Below are 16,058 nucleotides of genomic sequence, written 5' to 3'. Positions count from 1 at the left end.
CCCAGAAAAGAGAGAGTGGGTCCTATTCCCACTGCAGGATCCTAGAGTAAGCTGCTCCCTGGGCCCCTGACAATGGCCACTTTTCCAGACTTGCTGTCAGGTTAGAAGGGCCACTGAGTGCAGTGGCCTTGAGACTGCTGCGCCACTGATGAGCTGGCTTTCTCTGGGCTGCTAATGAGACACACACAAGAAGACTAATTAGAGCAGGTCTTGGGGTTTAATAATGTACCACAGCTCAGATCACAGGTTCACTGGAGGAAAGGGAGAGAGGCCAGATGGCGGGCTCCTCAGGCACCCAGGCCGTGGCTGCCCTCAGCCGCAGGGTCCCCGCTTCCCTCCACTAACGCTGTTCCATCTGTCTTTTGTGCAAACCGCAGATGATCAGCCTTGTGACAAAGGTAGGCCCAGTATCTGTCTGCTGTCCACAGGCGCGGCCCCTTTTCCATGGAACGTTTGGGGCCTGAGGGACTCGTGTTCTTTTCCCATGTGGGCAGCTGTGCCCCTCCCGCTGTCTGCACACCTCTTCTTGCTCTGCCAGCCAGACTGGGCTGTTTCTTGAGGCAGGCAGAGTTGGTGGGGACAGGGTTCAAGGCCTTGGGGCCCCTCCCTGCCCTCCTGACATGCGGGGCCCAGCCTTTCCAGGACTCAGCTGTGCTGTGATGGGGCTGGGTAGGAGACAAGGGGTGGGAGGGCAGGGCAGGCAGGAGTGAATCCCTCCTTATTCACGCTGCTCACACTCAGGGACTGGGGAGGCCTGCTGGCCTAGAATCCCCCTTAAGGCCTGGAAAGGCTGTTAGGGGCCTAAGCATGGAGAACTGAGCAAAACAGAAGACCTTGCTTTCTGGGGGTATCCAGGACATGGGATTTCCCCTGAGCTCCCCATGAGACACCATCCCAGGGGCCTCTTCCTGCCCGGCCATCCAGAGGCTGGGTCCCCGGGCCAGATGTGTCTGGCGGGACTCACTGGCTTCCTTCCCTCTTTTGCTTCCCAGAGACCTGTGACTGTGAGGGCTACTTCAAAGGGCACTATGTGGGTAAGTAGCTCCCCCTGACACCCACATGCACAACCTGCCCCACCCCAGGCTGCAGAGGCAGGGAGAGGTCAAAGCAGGGTGATGTGAGCCCCAGGAGTCCTTCTGGAGCAGCAGAGCCTGTGGGACCCCCGTCTTTCCTCAGTTCTCTCAGCCTGAGCGGGAGCTGAGCCTGCCCAGGCATTGAGTCCCCACCCAGGTTTTAACCCAGCCATGGGGCACACACCCTGGCGGGAAAGGTACACACACCCCTACATTAATACCAGTTCTATTATCACCATCATCGCAATTGGAGTTTATTCAATGTTAACACCACCACCACACAGTGAGGGGTGTTCACGGCTCTCCAGAGCCCCTTTTCACTTCTTTTACTTTCGTCAGTTTTTTCAAAGGTCTTAGAGATAGGCCAAAAAAATTTTTTTGTTTTTTGGTTATTTTTTAGAGACAGGGCCTTGCTCTGTCACTCACGCTGGAGTACAGTAGTGACATTGCAGCTTGCAGCAGCCTCAACATCCTAGACTCAAACAATCCTCCCACCTCAGCCTCCTGAGTAGCTGGGACTGCAGGCACTTGACACCATGCCCAGCTGATTAAAAATATTTTTTTTGTAGAGGTGGAGTCTCGCTGTTACCCAAGCTGGTTTCAAGCTCCTAGCTTCAAGCAATCCTCCTTTCCAAAAAGTTTATTTAAACTTTTTTTAAAATTATTTTTTGAGAAATGGTCTTGCTCTGTTACTCATACTGGAGTGCAGTGGTGTGATCACAAATCACTGCAGCCTCAGCCTCCCAGGCTCAAGCGATCCTTCCATCTCAGCCTCCCTAGTAGCTGGGACTACAGGTGCATGCCACTACACCTGGCTAATTTTTGTACTTTTTGTAGAGACTGGGTTTCACCATGTTGCCCAGCTGGTCGTGAACTCCTGGGATCAAGTGATCCGCCTGCCTCAGCCTCCCAAAGTGCTGGGATACAGGCATGAGCCACTGCACCCAGCCCCTTAGCTTTTATTTTGAAGTAATTTCAAACTTACTGAAAAGGTGTAAGAATTATATAAAGAACTCCCATATACTCCACAGCCAGATTCACCAGTTGTTGCTCCTTTGCCATGTTTGCTCAATTTCCTTTCCCACATCCCTGCATTTTTTTTCCTGAGTCATATGAGACTTAGTTGTAGACATCATGTCCCTTTCCCGCTAAATCTCTCAGCATGTATTTCCCAAGGTCAAGGACTTCCTCAGGGCAATGATCAAATTCTGAGAATTTAAAATGCATCCAAATCTATTATATGCTGTTATTTAAATGTTATCAGTTGTCCCCATCATGTCCTTTATGGCATTTTCCCTTGGTCCAGGATCCAATCTAGGACCACACATGGTATTTGTAGATTCATATCCTAATTTCACAGATAAGGAAATTGAGGCTCAGAGAGATGAAGGGACTTGTCCAAGGTCAGTCACGTGCCAAGTAAAACAGTGACCTTGAGCCCTAGTTTGTGAATGCGGGGGTCACCCTTTCATCTTACCATTGTGTTTCCCAAACAACCTCTTCCAGTAGCAGGAGGAGGTTGGGAGAAGTCAGTGGGACTCAGTCCCATCTCCAGGTCTGGCCAGGTGGAGAAAGTCTCTTCTGGGAGATCCTAAATGCCATGGTGTCCCTCTGCCCCTCCTTCCAAGCTGGTCTTCGGAGGAGTTTCCGGCTGGGCTGTAGGGAGAGACTGGGTGGCTCCCAGGAAGGGAAGATGTCCTCCGGAGCTGAGTCTCCAGAGCTGCTGACTTATGAGGAGGTGGCCAGGTACCAACACCAGCCCGGAGAGCGGCCCCGCCTGGTGGTTCTGATCGGTAGGTGACATCCTGGGTTTCCAGGAAGTGATCTGGTTTCCTCCCTGGAGCAGGTGGGGGAGGGAGCTCAGCAGGGACCTTGGTCAGCCTTCCTCTTGTTTCCCAGGGTCTCTGGGAGCCCGACTGCACGAGCTGAAGCAAAAGGTGGTAGCCGAGAACCCACAGCACTTTGGTGTCGCTGTTCCACGTAAGAGGGCCCATGTGGGGTTGTGTGTTTGTCTGCACGCGCACAAATATTTCATGGGGACTTAACTTCCCAGATTCATCCAAATCCTTACTTTGGGTTTAAAGGATCACCAGGCACTGCCTGCTATTGGCAAATTATGGGACAAAGGCATGATGGGAAGAAATCCACTCTCAGTGGTCCTCTGAGACCCTCTGAGGCAGAAGCTGGAGGACCACTTGCTTGGTTCCTGCCTGGGGTGGGGGGTGAGTCCAGAGCACATTGTAGGCAAAGTGGCAGCCTCAACCTGACACCAAGGGGCCCCCACAGTAGGGGGCATTCCTCCTCATCACAGTGAATTTTGACTCCGATGGCCCCTGCCCTCTGCTTGGATGAGAGGGCAGGTCAGAGAAGCCACAGAACCCTGTGAGTGGTATCCCTTTCACTCTCTCATAGCCAGATTCCAGTTTGTCAGGGTGGCTGGGTACATTCCTGGGTGATGCCTCCCCTACCAATTCCTGGGGCTTGCTGCTGCTAGGGGCACCCTGGGATGTCAAGCTCCAGTGGGCAGAGGATCCTGGTTCTGAATGTGATAAGGAGGATGAGGAGGAGGAGAATGAAGGTGCCAGCTAATATGCCAAGAGCTTTTATGTGCAGTCCCCTGGGTCAGCCTTCCCAGTACCCCTGAGAAGAGAGATTGTTATCATCTTGTATGGCAGAGGAAGACAGTGAGGGTCAGAGAGGTTAACTAACTTGTCCAATGTCACACAGTTGGTAAGTGGTGGAGCCAAGATTCAAACCCAGGCAGCCTGCCCCAGTCATGTTCTTAATGAGGGTGCACAATGGCCTCTCACCTGCTGCCTGCCACTTCGTGCCCTTGGCTGCCACTTTCCTTTCTGGGACTCACTGTCAGTCCCCCTGGCCTCAGAGGGATGCAGTGTGAATGCCTGGTGGCTATTGAGAGGAGTGCTGTGGCAGTGGTAATGGGGCCTCCTCAGAGTGTTCTGGGGCAGAGCAGCCACGAAGCCTTACTTTGATCACACTGCTCTCCCTGGGCCCAGCACCTAGTCTGTGGGTTGTCAGAGCTATCTTCCAGAGCCCAATTTGAAGTGGCAAGGATGTGGGGGAGGTGGTGGCACTGGGGAGGCCATTCTGGCAGGACACCTGTGATGAACCTGGAGGGCTTCAGGGAGCCACAGCCTTCCAAGTTTTAGGGGGACTGAAACAGGACATGCAGAGGTTGCTAACACACTGATTGTTCCGAACCCTCTGGATCCATCCCCTGGGGAAGAGGTACCTGGATGGTCAGGCCCACCTGCTTCTAGGCACTCCACAGATAGGAGACTTTCCTCCTTGGTTTTAGAAACTGGGGGAGTCAAGGAAGCCTTCCCAGAGGCAGTGACTTTTATGCTGGGTTTTGAAGTGTAAATAGGAGTTTTCTAGGCAGAAGAGAAAGGAGTAGTTTTCCGTACTGAGGAAACAACGTGTATGAAGGGACAGAGCAGTGTTAGGGACTGGGGAGATTAGTGTGGATGATATGCTGGAAAATGGAGCTGAGAGGTTGGGCAGATCATGCAGGTCTCATATATTCAGCTAGGATGTTTAGAATGTAATGCATAGATAAATAAAAGTTTTTAAGCAGGGGGATGATGTGGTTGGAAAAGTGACCCTAGTAGCTCTGCTGGAGGTTGGACTAAGATGCCACAGATAGAACACAGGGCATCCCCTGGATGGTTCCCATGGGCCAGAAGACACAGCGCCCCAAGATCCCATTTTATCTTTTGGGAAATGCCTCGTGTGTGGCTTTGTGTGTGCCCTTGTTCTGTGGAAGACCTGATTTTCCTCAGAAGTGTGCATCCCAATTCTGTTATGGAAATCAATGAGAAAACACCATGTGTTTTAACATTTTTGTTTGAGAGCCAGCCTTGCTGAAACACATCCAATCCATATAGGGACGATCTGTCTTCCTGTCTCCTTTTTCTGGAGATGAGAACTAATTGACTAAAGAATTAAAAGCAGGGTCAAATGTATATGTGGCTCCTTTGCTCTCAAAAACAAAAAAACATTTAAGAATTAAAAGTTAGGACCTAGGGGTCTCTTAAGTGATTCTTCAAAAGCCACAGCATCTGCTGGGCACAGTGGTTTATGCCTATAATCCCAGCACTTTGGGAGGCCGAGGCGGGTGGATCACCTGAGGTTGGGAGTTCGAGACCAGCCTGACCAACCTGGAGAAACCCCGTCTCTACTAAAAATACAAAAGTAGCCGAGCGTGGTGGCACATGCCTGTAATCCCAGCTACTTGGGAGGCTGAGGCAGGAAAATCGCTTGAATCGGGGTGGCAGAGGTTGCGGTGAGCCGAAATCACACCATTACGCTGCAGTCTGGGGAATGAGCAAAACTCTATCTCAAAAAAAAAAAAAAGGCCACAGCATCAGGGAGTCAGTTAGCAGAGTGGTTAAGGGTATAAGCTGGGCATTTGGCAGAGAGACCGATTCTGGCTGTGATCTCTACTGGTTGTGTGTCACTGTGCACAGCGCTGAGCCTTTCTGTGCCTCAGTTTTCTCAGCTGCATCGAAGAGTTGTTGTGTGAATCAGTGATACACCTGCCTGGAAAGGCATAGTGCCTGATACAGGGACATACGATGAGGTAGAAGTGCTTGGTTTAGACACAGCAGCAGCCAACTCCCAAATGAGTGCCTAAGCCTGCTGCTGTCCCCGCATGCTGTGATGTGACATCTCTTTGCCCAGCTTTCCTTCTTTCTTTAAAAGATACCACCAGGCCCCGAAAGAGCCATGAGAAGGAAGGAGTGGAATATCACTTTGTGTCTAAGCAAGCATTTGAGGCCGACTTACATCACAACAAGTACGTTGCTTGATGGGCCAGTTGGCCTTCTAGGCAGCTGCATCTTTTTGTATCTGCCTGTATTCCACTGGAGCTCCCGGGAGGGCTCCCAGAAAGGATGGGGGAAGCGGGAGAGAAGTCATGTTGGGAGGTCCCCTTTCCTTTGCTAATTTAGGAAAGCTGAGGAACTAAAGGTCTTTTCCCCCTTGGTGGTGTTTTAGGTTCCTGGAACATGGTGAATATAAGGAAAATTTCTATGGAACCAGCCTGGAGGCCATTCAGGCTGTTATGGCCAAAAACAAAGTTTGTTTGGTGGATGTGGAGCCGGAAGTGAGTTCCTGGGCCTGCTGGCCATTTCTGGTTAATGGAATTTACAACTAGGGGATTGTATGTTTTATACAACACTTAACCTCAGCCTAAGGAATTTTTAGTCTGGAACACTAACTGTTCAATTTCTTTGGGTCTTCCTTTGAGAATCAAATGAAAGCCTTGTACCTCAAAACATGCCCCTCTATCCACAAATGCTGCATTAATTGTAGGGAGCTTGTGGACACTCTGGTGGCCCACAGACCCAGGCTAGTAACCCCTGCATGAAACAGATCATGCTATAGTTGGTGGCGCTGACTGGCCATTGCACTGTGCCAGAGAATTAGATGTCAGTACCCAGGTGAAGCTGGGGCTGAGCTGTCGGTGCCAGGCCTCCCCCTCCCCAGCCAAGGCAGGTGGAGTCAGTGGCTTAGAGAACCACTCAGGGAGGCAGTGAGGAGAACAGTTTAAAGGGGAAAAAGAGGGAGGGAGACATGGCCCTGTGAAGTGCTTCAAAAACATTTCCACTCCTGCACACCCAGCACGCTGTGGGCTCAGCAGGGGCTTAACCATCTTTTTAACCTTGTCTTTTAGAAAAACTTCCAAGCTTTTTTTGAACTCAATCTGGGATTTTTTTTTTCCCCTCTATAGAAACAGATCTCTGATTTTATGATATAAACTGTAGGCTTTATTTTAAAGAAGTTTGCTTGAAACATATTCCAAAAAGCACGTTATGCCTACAAAGGAAAACGCTCACTCATTTGGACTTACAGGGAGTTAGTAATCAAAATTAAAAGTCTGAGTTTCAAAAATTTCTTTGAAAAGTGATTTTATTGATCACTTTATTGATCAAGGGTGCAGATAATGCATATAGCAGTTTAATACTTAGTGTTTCCAAGTGGAGCCCTTACATTCTAGATAAAATGCATTAATCAAGAGTACAGTTTCTACAGTCTACAGTTTAAGTGATCTGTTCGGTAATCTCATTTGCTTTGCAGACCTTTTCTTTGAATACCAAGAGGAGATGTAATAGCACAAATTTGGTAATAGTGTAGTCCAATTGATGACATTTGACTAAATAGATACACACTGACTCCTGCGTCCTCACCCATCAGAAATGGAAGGTGGAGAGGAGCCTAAGAAGGTTAATTATAGCCAGAAGGGTCAGAGCTAAGAGAGACAGCAACTCTCTCTGGGCTGAGGCTTAGGAACCTTCTATTTGCAGTGAGTGTGACTTCAGGGCCCCGCTGAGTTCAGTGTCGAAGTGAAGGACGAGAAAAGGAGCAGTTGGTCTGCCCCATTGAAGTCCATTGTCATGGGACCCATGTAACCAGGACCTTTGCTGTTGAGGTTATGGGATTGAAGCACACGTTGAGTTTTCCAAAGTATATTTCACAATAAAACACTTCAAAAGCATATAATATTCCTGAACTTTCTTTCTCAGGCACTGAAACAACTGAGGACCTCAGAATTCAAACCCTATATTATATTTGTAAAGCCTGCAATTCAGGAAAAAAGAAAGACCCCACCTATGTCCCCAGCTTGTGAGGACACGGCAGCCCCATTTGTAAGTTTAAAGTTGATTGTTTCTTTTCTGAAGGCCTAAGGGAGGCTGTTACAGGAATGCTTCTAGCTGCATAAGGTGCTTGCAGCTGAAGAGGGATGTGGGATGCACCTTCTGCATGTGATTGTCTTTCCATTTTGCCTATTGAAAAACTTAAGAGAAGATGATTGCATGGCCAGAAGGCTCAAGGTGAACAGCTGGAAGTGCCTCCCAAACCAGGCAGGTGGCTTTTCCTGGGCTCACACCCCTCGACTCCCTCACATAAGCACCCTCCCCCAAAATACGACACCTGTCAGGGACCTCATGTGAGTGTGACAGACTACACTCATCAAACTACATTCCTAGGCCAAACCCAAGTATTTTTAATTGAAATCCCAACTAACAAGGTCATTATCACTGCTTTCAAACCAGTTTGAATCATCAATGAATGAAGGGATTTCTAAAACTCGTGGATGAGAGCATCTGATGTATCCTAAATGAACTTCTGTTTCACTGTCATAGATTCTTTGTTCAGCCCAGTCTATGTCAGAATGGCGAAACCCTCACCCAAAACCTAAATATTTGACAGAGTTCTTCCAGGAGGTATGGACTTGGTGACTCATCTTTTTTGGTTCTTAACAGGGTCAGTCAGCAGAATGAGCTGGAAGTTATTATGGGTGGTGGGGGCAGTCAGAAGCAACTCAGTCCCAGAATAGACTTTGCTTGCTGTCCTATATAGCTGGCTTCATCTGAAGGAGGCCTTCTCGGATCCTTCCCTTTGATCAGGAAGCTCCCTCCAAGTCAAGATTTTGATGCAATCCTAGTTCATACTGATTCTCAGTTTTAACTTCCACATTGATAGATTTTTTATTTTATTTTTTATTTTTAAAGACAGGGACTCACTATGTTGTCCAAGCTGGTCTTGAACTCCTGGGCTCGAGTGATCCTCCCACCTTGGCCTCCCAAAGTGCTGGGATTACAGGTGTAAGCCACTGTGCCTGGCCTTTTATTGTTTTTAGGACAGGGTCTTGCTATATTGCCCAGGCTGGAGTGCAGTGGTATAATCATGGCTCACTGCAGCCTTGAACTCCTGGGCTTAAGCAGTCTTCCTTCCTCAGCTTCCTAAGTAGCTGGGACTACAGGCATGTACCACCAACACCCAGCCAGTTAAAAAAAAAAAAAAATTATACAGACAGGGTGTCTCTGTGCTGCCCAGGGTGGTCTCAAACTCCTGGCCTCAAGTGATCCTCCTGCCTCAGCTTCCCAAAGTGTTGGGATTACAGGTGTGAGCCACCATACCTGGTCTCAATAAATTATTTAGAATGGCATACATACAAGGAACATTAGAAATTCTCTCCTTGGCCAGGTACGGTGGCTCACGCCTGTATCTCAGCACTTTGGGAGGCTGAGGTGGGCAGATTGCTTGAGCCCAGGAATTCAAGACCAGCCTGGGCAACTTGGTAAAACCCTGTCTCTACAAAAAAATTACAAAAATTAGCTAGGTGTGGTGGCACACACCTATAGTCCTAGCTACTCAGGAGACTGAGATGGGAGTGGGAGGATCACTTGAGCCTAATAGGTTAAGGCTGCAGTGAGCCATGACCATGCCACTGCATTCCAGACTGTATGACAGAGTGAGACTGTTTCAAAAAAAAAAAGAAAAAAAAGAAAAAGAAATGTTCTCCTTTAGAAACTCTAAGGGGAAGGCTGGCACGGTGGCTCACGCCTATAATCCCAGCACTTTGGGAGGCCGAGGCAGGCGGATCACCTAAGGTCAGGAGTTTGAGAGCAGCCTGGCCAAAATGGCGAAACCCCGTCTCATACTAAAAATACAAAAATTATTTTGTATATTACACCAGACATGGTGGCACGTGCATGTAATCCCAGCTATTCAGGAGGATGAGACAGGAGAAACACTTGAACCCAGGAGGCAGAGACTGCAGTGAGCTGAAATCACGCCACTGCACACTCTAGCCTAGGCAAGAGAGCAAGACTCTGTCTAGAAAAAAAAACACACAAGAAACTCTAAGGGGAGTATCAACTTAAGTTTAGAATCATTTAGAAAAATACAGTATTGACTGGGTGCAATGGCTCACACCTGTAATCCCAACACTTTGGAGGGCCCCTTGGCGGGTGGATCACCTGAGGTCAAGAGTTTGAGACCAACCTGATCAACATGGTGAAGCCCCATCTCTCCTAAATACAAAAAATTAGCTGGGCATGGTGGCACATGCCTGTAATCCCAGCTATTTGCGAGGCTGAGGCAGGAGAATTGCTTGAACTTGGAGGCGGAGGTTGCAGTGAGCCAAGATTGCACCATTGCACTCCAGCCTGGGCAACAAAAGCGAAACTCCATCTCAAAAATGAAAAACAGAAACGTACAGTATGCCCATCACATAACAAAAAAAATCAGAGACAACCTAAATGTTCACTATCAGGACTCAGTTCAATATACTCCATTACATGACACTTACAGAATGTATTGAAATATTATTTTAGCCAGTTAAAAGCCATATGTTGGGGCCGGACGTGGTGGCTCACGCCTGTAATCCCAGCACTTTGGGAGGCCTAGGTGGGTGGATCACCGGAGGTCAGGAGTTTGAGATCAGCCTGGCCAACATGGTGAAACCCCGTCTCTACTAAAAATACAAAAATTAGCTGGGCATGGTGGCGGGCGTCTGTAATTCCAGCTACTTGGGAGGCTGAGGCAGGACAATCGCTTGAACCCGGGAGGCAAAGTTTTCAGTGAACTGAGATCGTGCCACTGTACTCCAGCCTGGGCGACAAAGCAAGACTGTCTCAAAAAAAATAACAACTAACTAAAGACTTAAAAGCCATGTGTTGGAGGAATATTTGATGATATAGCTAAATACAAGAAAAAATAAATCAGAAAATAAAAAAATCAGGATTCTAATTTTGTGTTACACACAAAATACACTAAAATGCTAAAGGCAATTCTCCCTGAATAGTGGGCTCTTAACGAATTTTTGTTTTCTGTGTTTTACTGTGTGTTTTTTGGAGGGGGAGTTAACAGCTTTATGAGATAAAATTTACATACTGTACAATTCACCCATTTAAAGCATACAATTCAATGATGTATTCACAGAGTTGTTGCAACTACCACAGTCAATTTAAGAGCATTTTCATCACCTCAGAAAGAAACCTTGAGCCCATTAGAATTTCCCATTATCTGTTTTCCTCCCTTCCTAGCCACAGGCAACTGCTAATCTACGGTCACTATAAATTTGTCTATTCTAAACATTTCATATAAATGGATTCATGCAATATAAGACCTTTTGTATCTGGCTTTTTTCACTTAGTATAATGTTTTTAAGGTTCATTCATGTATCAGTACTTCATTCTTTTTTTTATGGCTGAATAATATTCCGTTGTATAGAGTACCACATTTTTGTTTACCTATTTATCAATTAATGAACATTTATGGATTTTCAGCTATTATGAATCATGTTATGAATATTCATATACAAGTTTTTGTGTGAACATATGTTTTCATTTCTCTTGGGTGTATACCTTGGTATGGAATTGCTGGGTCATAGGGCAGCTCTATGTTTAACATTTGGGGGAACTGCCAGACTCTACCATGACAGCTGTACCATTTTACATTCCCAGCAGCAGCGTTCAAGAGTTCCCATTTCTCCGCATCCTCACCAGCCCTTGTTGTTGTCTGTCTTTTTAATCATAGCATTACTAGTAGTTGTGAAGTGGTATCTCATTGTGGTTCTGATTTGCGTTTCTCTAATCATCAGTGAAGCTGAACATCTTTTCATGTGTTTATTGGCCATTTTTATATCTTTCTTGGAGAAATGTCTATTCAAATACTTTGTCCATTTTTAAATGTCCATTTTTTATTATTGAGTTGTAAGAATTCTTTATCTATTTTGGATACAAGTCCTTTGTCAGATGCATGATTTGCGAATATTTTTTCCCATTCTGTGATTCGTCTTTTCACTTTCTTTTTTTTTTTGTGAGACAGGGTTTTGCTCTTGCCCAGGCTGGAGTGCAATGGTGCGGTGTTGGCTCACTGAAACCTCCGCCTCCCAGGTTCAAGTGATTCTCCTGCCTCAACCTCCAAGTAGCTGGGATTACAGGCGCCTGCCATCACGCCTGGCTAATTTTTTTTGTATTTTTAGTAGAGATGGGGTTTCACCATGTTGGCCAGGCTGGCCTCAAACTCCTGACCTTGGGTGATCTGCCTGCCTCGGCCTTCTAAAGTGCTGGGAGGCACCACACCTGGCCCTTACTTTCTTGATAGCATCCTTTGAGGCATAACATTTTAAAATGTGATAAAGTCCAATGTGTTTTTTCTTTTTTTGCTTATATTTTTGGTATCGTATCTAAGAAATCATTGTTGAATCCAAGGTCATAAAGATTTACTCCTTTGTTTTCTTTTAAGATATTTATAGTTGTAGCAGTTACATTTGGATCTATCATCTATTTTGTGTTATTTTCTGTGGATTGTGTGAAGTAGGGGTCCAACTTCATTCTTTGCATGTGGATAGCCAGTTACCCCAGCATCACTGGTTGAAAAAACTATTTTCTCATTTAATTATTTTGACACCCTTGTCTGGAATCAATTGGCAAGAAGAGTAAGGGTTTCTCTCCGGAGTCTCAGTCCCATTCCACTGGTCTACATGTCTATTGTTAGGCCAGCACCACACCATCTTGCTTCGATTACTAGCTTTGTAGTAAGTTTTGAAGTCAGGTTTTTCAAGCTTGTTTTGGCTATTCTGGGTCCTTTGCATTGCCATATGAATTTTAGGATCAATCTGCCCATTTGTTTTACTGTATTGGCTTTGTTTTGTTTTGCAAATATTTCAGGATGGAATAAGCAGGGGGAAAATGGCTCATTTTTCCAAGAGTCAAGAAGTCATTAGGAGAATAAGAGGCAGCTTCCTAGGACTCAAGGAAAGTTCTGCCAAATAATCAGGTCCACAGGCAGTGCCAGCTTTCTAGGAGTCAGAACCCTCCCTGGCCCATGGTTGTTATTTCAAGAGAAGCAGCTGCACTCTATTCCCAGTGTCCTTCCAGCCTTTGCCGTCTATCCCATCTCTTGTATTGCCCACCAGAATACTGCATTCCAAGCAGGTGGGCTGATGATGAAATGCAGCTGGTCCGTTCGAGCTCCACCACCCTGCAGCTTTGAGTAGGCAGCAAGGTCACAGTGAGGCTGTTCAACACAGAGTCCCCGGTTCTACTCCCAGAGATTCCGACCTAGGGGGTTTGGAGTGGGGCCCAGGTACTCCATTTTTAAACACACAGCCTTTCATGTGGTTTTGGTGTATGTTGGCAGACCCCAGATGACATTTGGAGAAATTCTTCACAAAGGCATGGGTTTTGTGTAACGTTAAATATCTGTCCATTGTCTCCCCCACCTGAGTTCCTGGTAGGGGACCCAACACATCCTCTGTCTGTTTCCTTGCTGACCACAAGTTAATGAGGCTTCTGGCTTCTGACCCAGCAAAGCTAATCCAACCTGGGGGTGATGGACAGCATGGGGGAATCTTTCCTGTGTGATCTTCGGGACTGTGACTCTTGCTGAAGACATAGGTGGCGAGTTCCATCTTTACAGGCCAGGAAAGGGGTTCAGGGGATTTATGACTGCAAAGCAAATGTCACGTGTTTTTACTCCATTAGAGATTTACTGAAGTTCTTTGAGATGCAGATATTTATTAGGAAGATTGTGGTTCTTTGTGGCAAAAATTTTTCTTCTATAATTTCTCAACTAGCCAAGTGCTTCCAGGATGAACCATGTGGGTGCCTGGAGGAGGGGAAACTGGAAGCAGCAGACAGGTCTATAGGATGGATGTGTGTCAGGGAGTGGGGAAGGAGGGGTTGAAGAGCCAGGGGGCAGTTATGGGATAGTGCGAAGTGCTTCTGAGTATGAAAGTAGCCCTGCAAGAATATTCTATATGGAATATAGAATTGAGAAATGTCTCCCAATTTAATCCAATTTTTTCCCTCCTGGAGGAGAAAAGGAGAAGAAATTATCTCAGCCTTCTTAGATAGTACATTTCAACTGTCTTTGAAGTAGCATGCCACACCCTTTTCCTAGATCTTGAGGACTCAAATCCTGAAATTTCAGATGCTCTCACTAAAGTAGGAATTGGGTTTTGACTGGTGACAGAGAGAAGACGGGAATGTTTTGGAATGTACGTCTCTTTGGGAGAAAACAGAACTCACCCTTTCCCTGTGGCAGCATGAAAACACCAAGCCCCTAGAAACAGAGCGGAAATGGCAACAGAGGACTAAAAAGGGGAATGAGTGAATGCCAGCAACAAATTTCATTTTGTAATTTTACTTAGAATGGGCCTACCACTTTCCTGTTTTCCAAAACCAGGCAGATTGTCAGACAACTACTCACCCGAACCGATACTTATTAGAGGTTCTTTTGAATGGAGATGCAAACAGTGCCCACATTGGGTAAGATGGAGTTGTTGCCTATACCCTCATGTTAGGTGTCAGGAAGGCAATCTGATTAAAGAGATCAGCTGCCCTAAGGACATGGAGAATTTGATTAGAATCGTCCAGTGCTTTCTTAAATAACTCCACTTTGCTGTGCTAGTGTTTGGCTCTGGTGTGAGGAAATGAAAAGAATTTAGTTCTACACTATGAATTTAGGAATCTTCAGGAGGGCATTGGAATGATTTCTTCTTCCACTAGTTGATTACAGAAATGTTTGCTCTGTTTTTATATAGTTATTATTTATAGTTCTTTCTTACAATTATTTAACTTGTGTACTAAATGCCATGCAGCACAATACTACCACTTCTTTGGAAGTACTTCTGAGGCAGGAAGTGTGATATTGACATATATACATGGATATAGAATCAGCATTCCCAATGCACTTCCTATCATGGCTTTGAGTTCATAGGTCCTCAGGAGATATCCTGTGAGTGAATGACTGACCAGTGATTGTGTCTACTGCCCATTAACTTTCTTTGAAGTTTGACCTGATGTTGTCCCTACGCTCTGTTCTTGTGTACGCGGTTGGTTTATCAGTGAGACCTAGTCATCCACTCATCACTTAAAAGTTAAAGGTTGGAACATTGCTCAAGACAAAGGCTATAGGTTTGTTATAGGAGAACAACCCAGTTGCTCCTTTTACCACCCCTTTCCTTGCAGGATGAGCAGCAGCAAGAGATGGCCGCTTCCGCCGCCTTCATAGACCAGCATTACGGGCACCTGGTAGACGCCGTGCTGGTGAAGGAGGATCTCCAGGGTGCCTACAGCCAGCTCAAAGTGGTCTTAGAGAAGCTGAGCAAGGACATTCACTGGGTACCTGTTAGTTGGGTCAGGTGACTTTATCCCAGAACATCCAAGCTGGATGGGACCTTGAAGATCGACTAGTCCAGACTCCCTCATTTTACCATCAAGGAATCTTGAGCGCAGAGAGGGGGAGAATTCTCCACAAACTGCATCGTCGAGAAGAGTATAAGTGGGAAGTCTTGTTTGTTGTTGGTTTTTGTCTGTTGTTTTTCACTGCACCTCTTTGGATCACGATTTGAAAGGGGCATATCAGAAAACAGCACATTTCATTCATTAAAGTATCACAGGCAAGCTGACCCTGATTCTTTGTACCAAAGTTAAGTAGCCACTGTCTTTTGCAGGTGATAGTGGTTAATTTATACAGTACTGATTTGCAGAATTAATTTAAGCATTTTAAACATAGTGACGCTTAGTAGTTTTTTTGGAAGCTAACTTGTTTTATCCAAGGGGATTTTACATGTAACTGAAATTCCCCTGTCTTCAAGCACTACAGTGTTGATCTTAACCTTGTTTTGAAGTGCTTGCCTGGTAATAGGAAATTGGTTCTCTGCCTATTTTAAAATAGTGAATATACGTAAATTGTCTCTGGAAGGCTGAGGCACACTTCACCGTCAACATGAATCACTGTACTATTCTATACTGCAGTGGTGCCTTCAGGGACTCGAGGAATATAAGGTTGCCTTTCCCCTTTCTGAATACCCTCAGATTCCTAACATTGAGCCCTCGCTTTGTTTGATTTGTTCTATTCCATCCATTGTTCCTTTTGTTGCTGACAGTTGCCTTGGTCCTAGCCAGTCCCTGCCATGAGATCATAGGGGCTCCTGTTGTGCTAGATCTTGAGAAACCAAATGACTCTCCCTGTCAAAACTATGGCTACGCCACTGTAAACCATTTCTGTCAAGAATAAAAGTATGTAGACCCAGAGTGTGGGCCTAATGGGTTGTCTCTGAGCAAAAATGATTATCACCCAGGATTCATGATATATCTTAGCCACTCAGAGAATTTTTTTATTATTATTAATAGCCAACAACAGTCTTTATTCTGTGCTGGA

At 46.1% G+C, this 16,058-nt stretch overlaps 1 protein-coding gene across 1 annotated transcript; it reads left to right on the top strand.

The window, feature by feature from the left end:
- The first annotated feature begins 12 nt into the window (after positions 1-12).
- Positions 13-15,323, top strand: MPP3 (membrane palmitoylated protein 3). Its single transcript, XM_026449032.2, has 7 exons — positions 13-1,034; positions 2,702-2,866; positions 2,973-3,053; positions 5,799-5,892; positions 6,093-6,201; positions 7,622-7,744; positions 14,864-15,323. The coding sequence occupies exons 2-7, from the start codon at positions 2,767-2,769 to the stop codon at positions 15,038-15,040; spliced, it is 684 nt and encodes a 227-aa protein (XP_026304817.1). The 5' UTR covers positions 13-1,034; positions 2,702-2,766; the 3' UTR covers positions 15,041-15,323.
- Positions 15,324-16,058: the final 735 nt, after the last annotated feature.

The sequence above is a fragment of the Piliocolobus tephrosceles genome, chromosome 16 (genome assembly GCF_002776525.5).
Source record: "Piliocolobus tephrosceles isolate RC106 chromosome 16, ASM277652v3, whole genome shotgun sequence".
Lineage (NCBI taxonomy): Eukaryota > Metazoa > Chordata > Mammalia > Primates > Cercopithecidae > Piliocolobus > Piliocolobus tephrosceles.
This window is presented reverse-complemented; position numbering and strand designations above follow the sequence as displayed.

Excerpts from the sequence above, each read along its gene's own strand:
- MPP3 (XM_026449032.2), top strand. The coding sequence starts at position 2,767 with ATGTCCTCCGGAGCTGAGTCTCCAGAGCTGCTGACTTATGAGGAGGTG. Across the intron at positions 2,867-2,972 it reads CCGCCTGGTGGTTCTGATCG|GGTCTCTGGGAGCCCGACTG; the intron begins GTAGGTGACATC and ends CTTGTTTCCCAG. Across the intron at positions 7,745-14,863 it reads AGGACACGGCAGCCCCATTT|GATGAGCAGCAGCAAGAGAT; the intron begins GTAAGTTTAAAG and ends CTTTCCTTGCAG.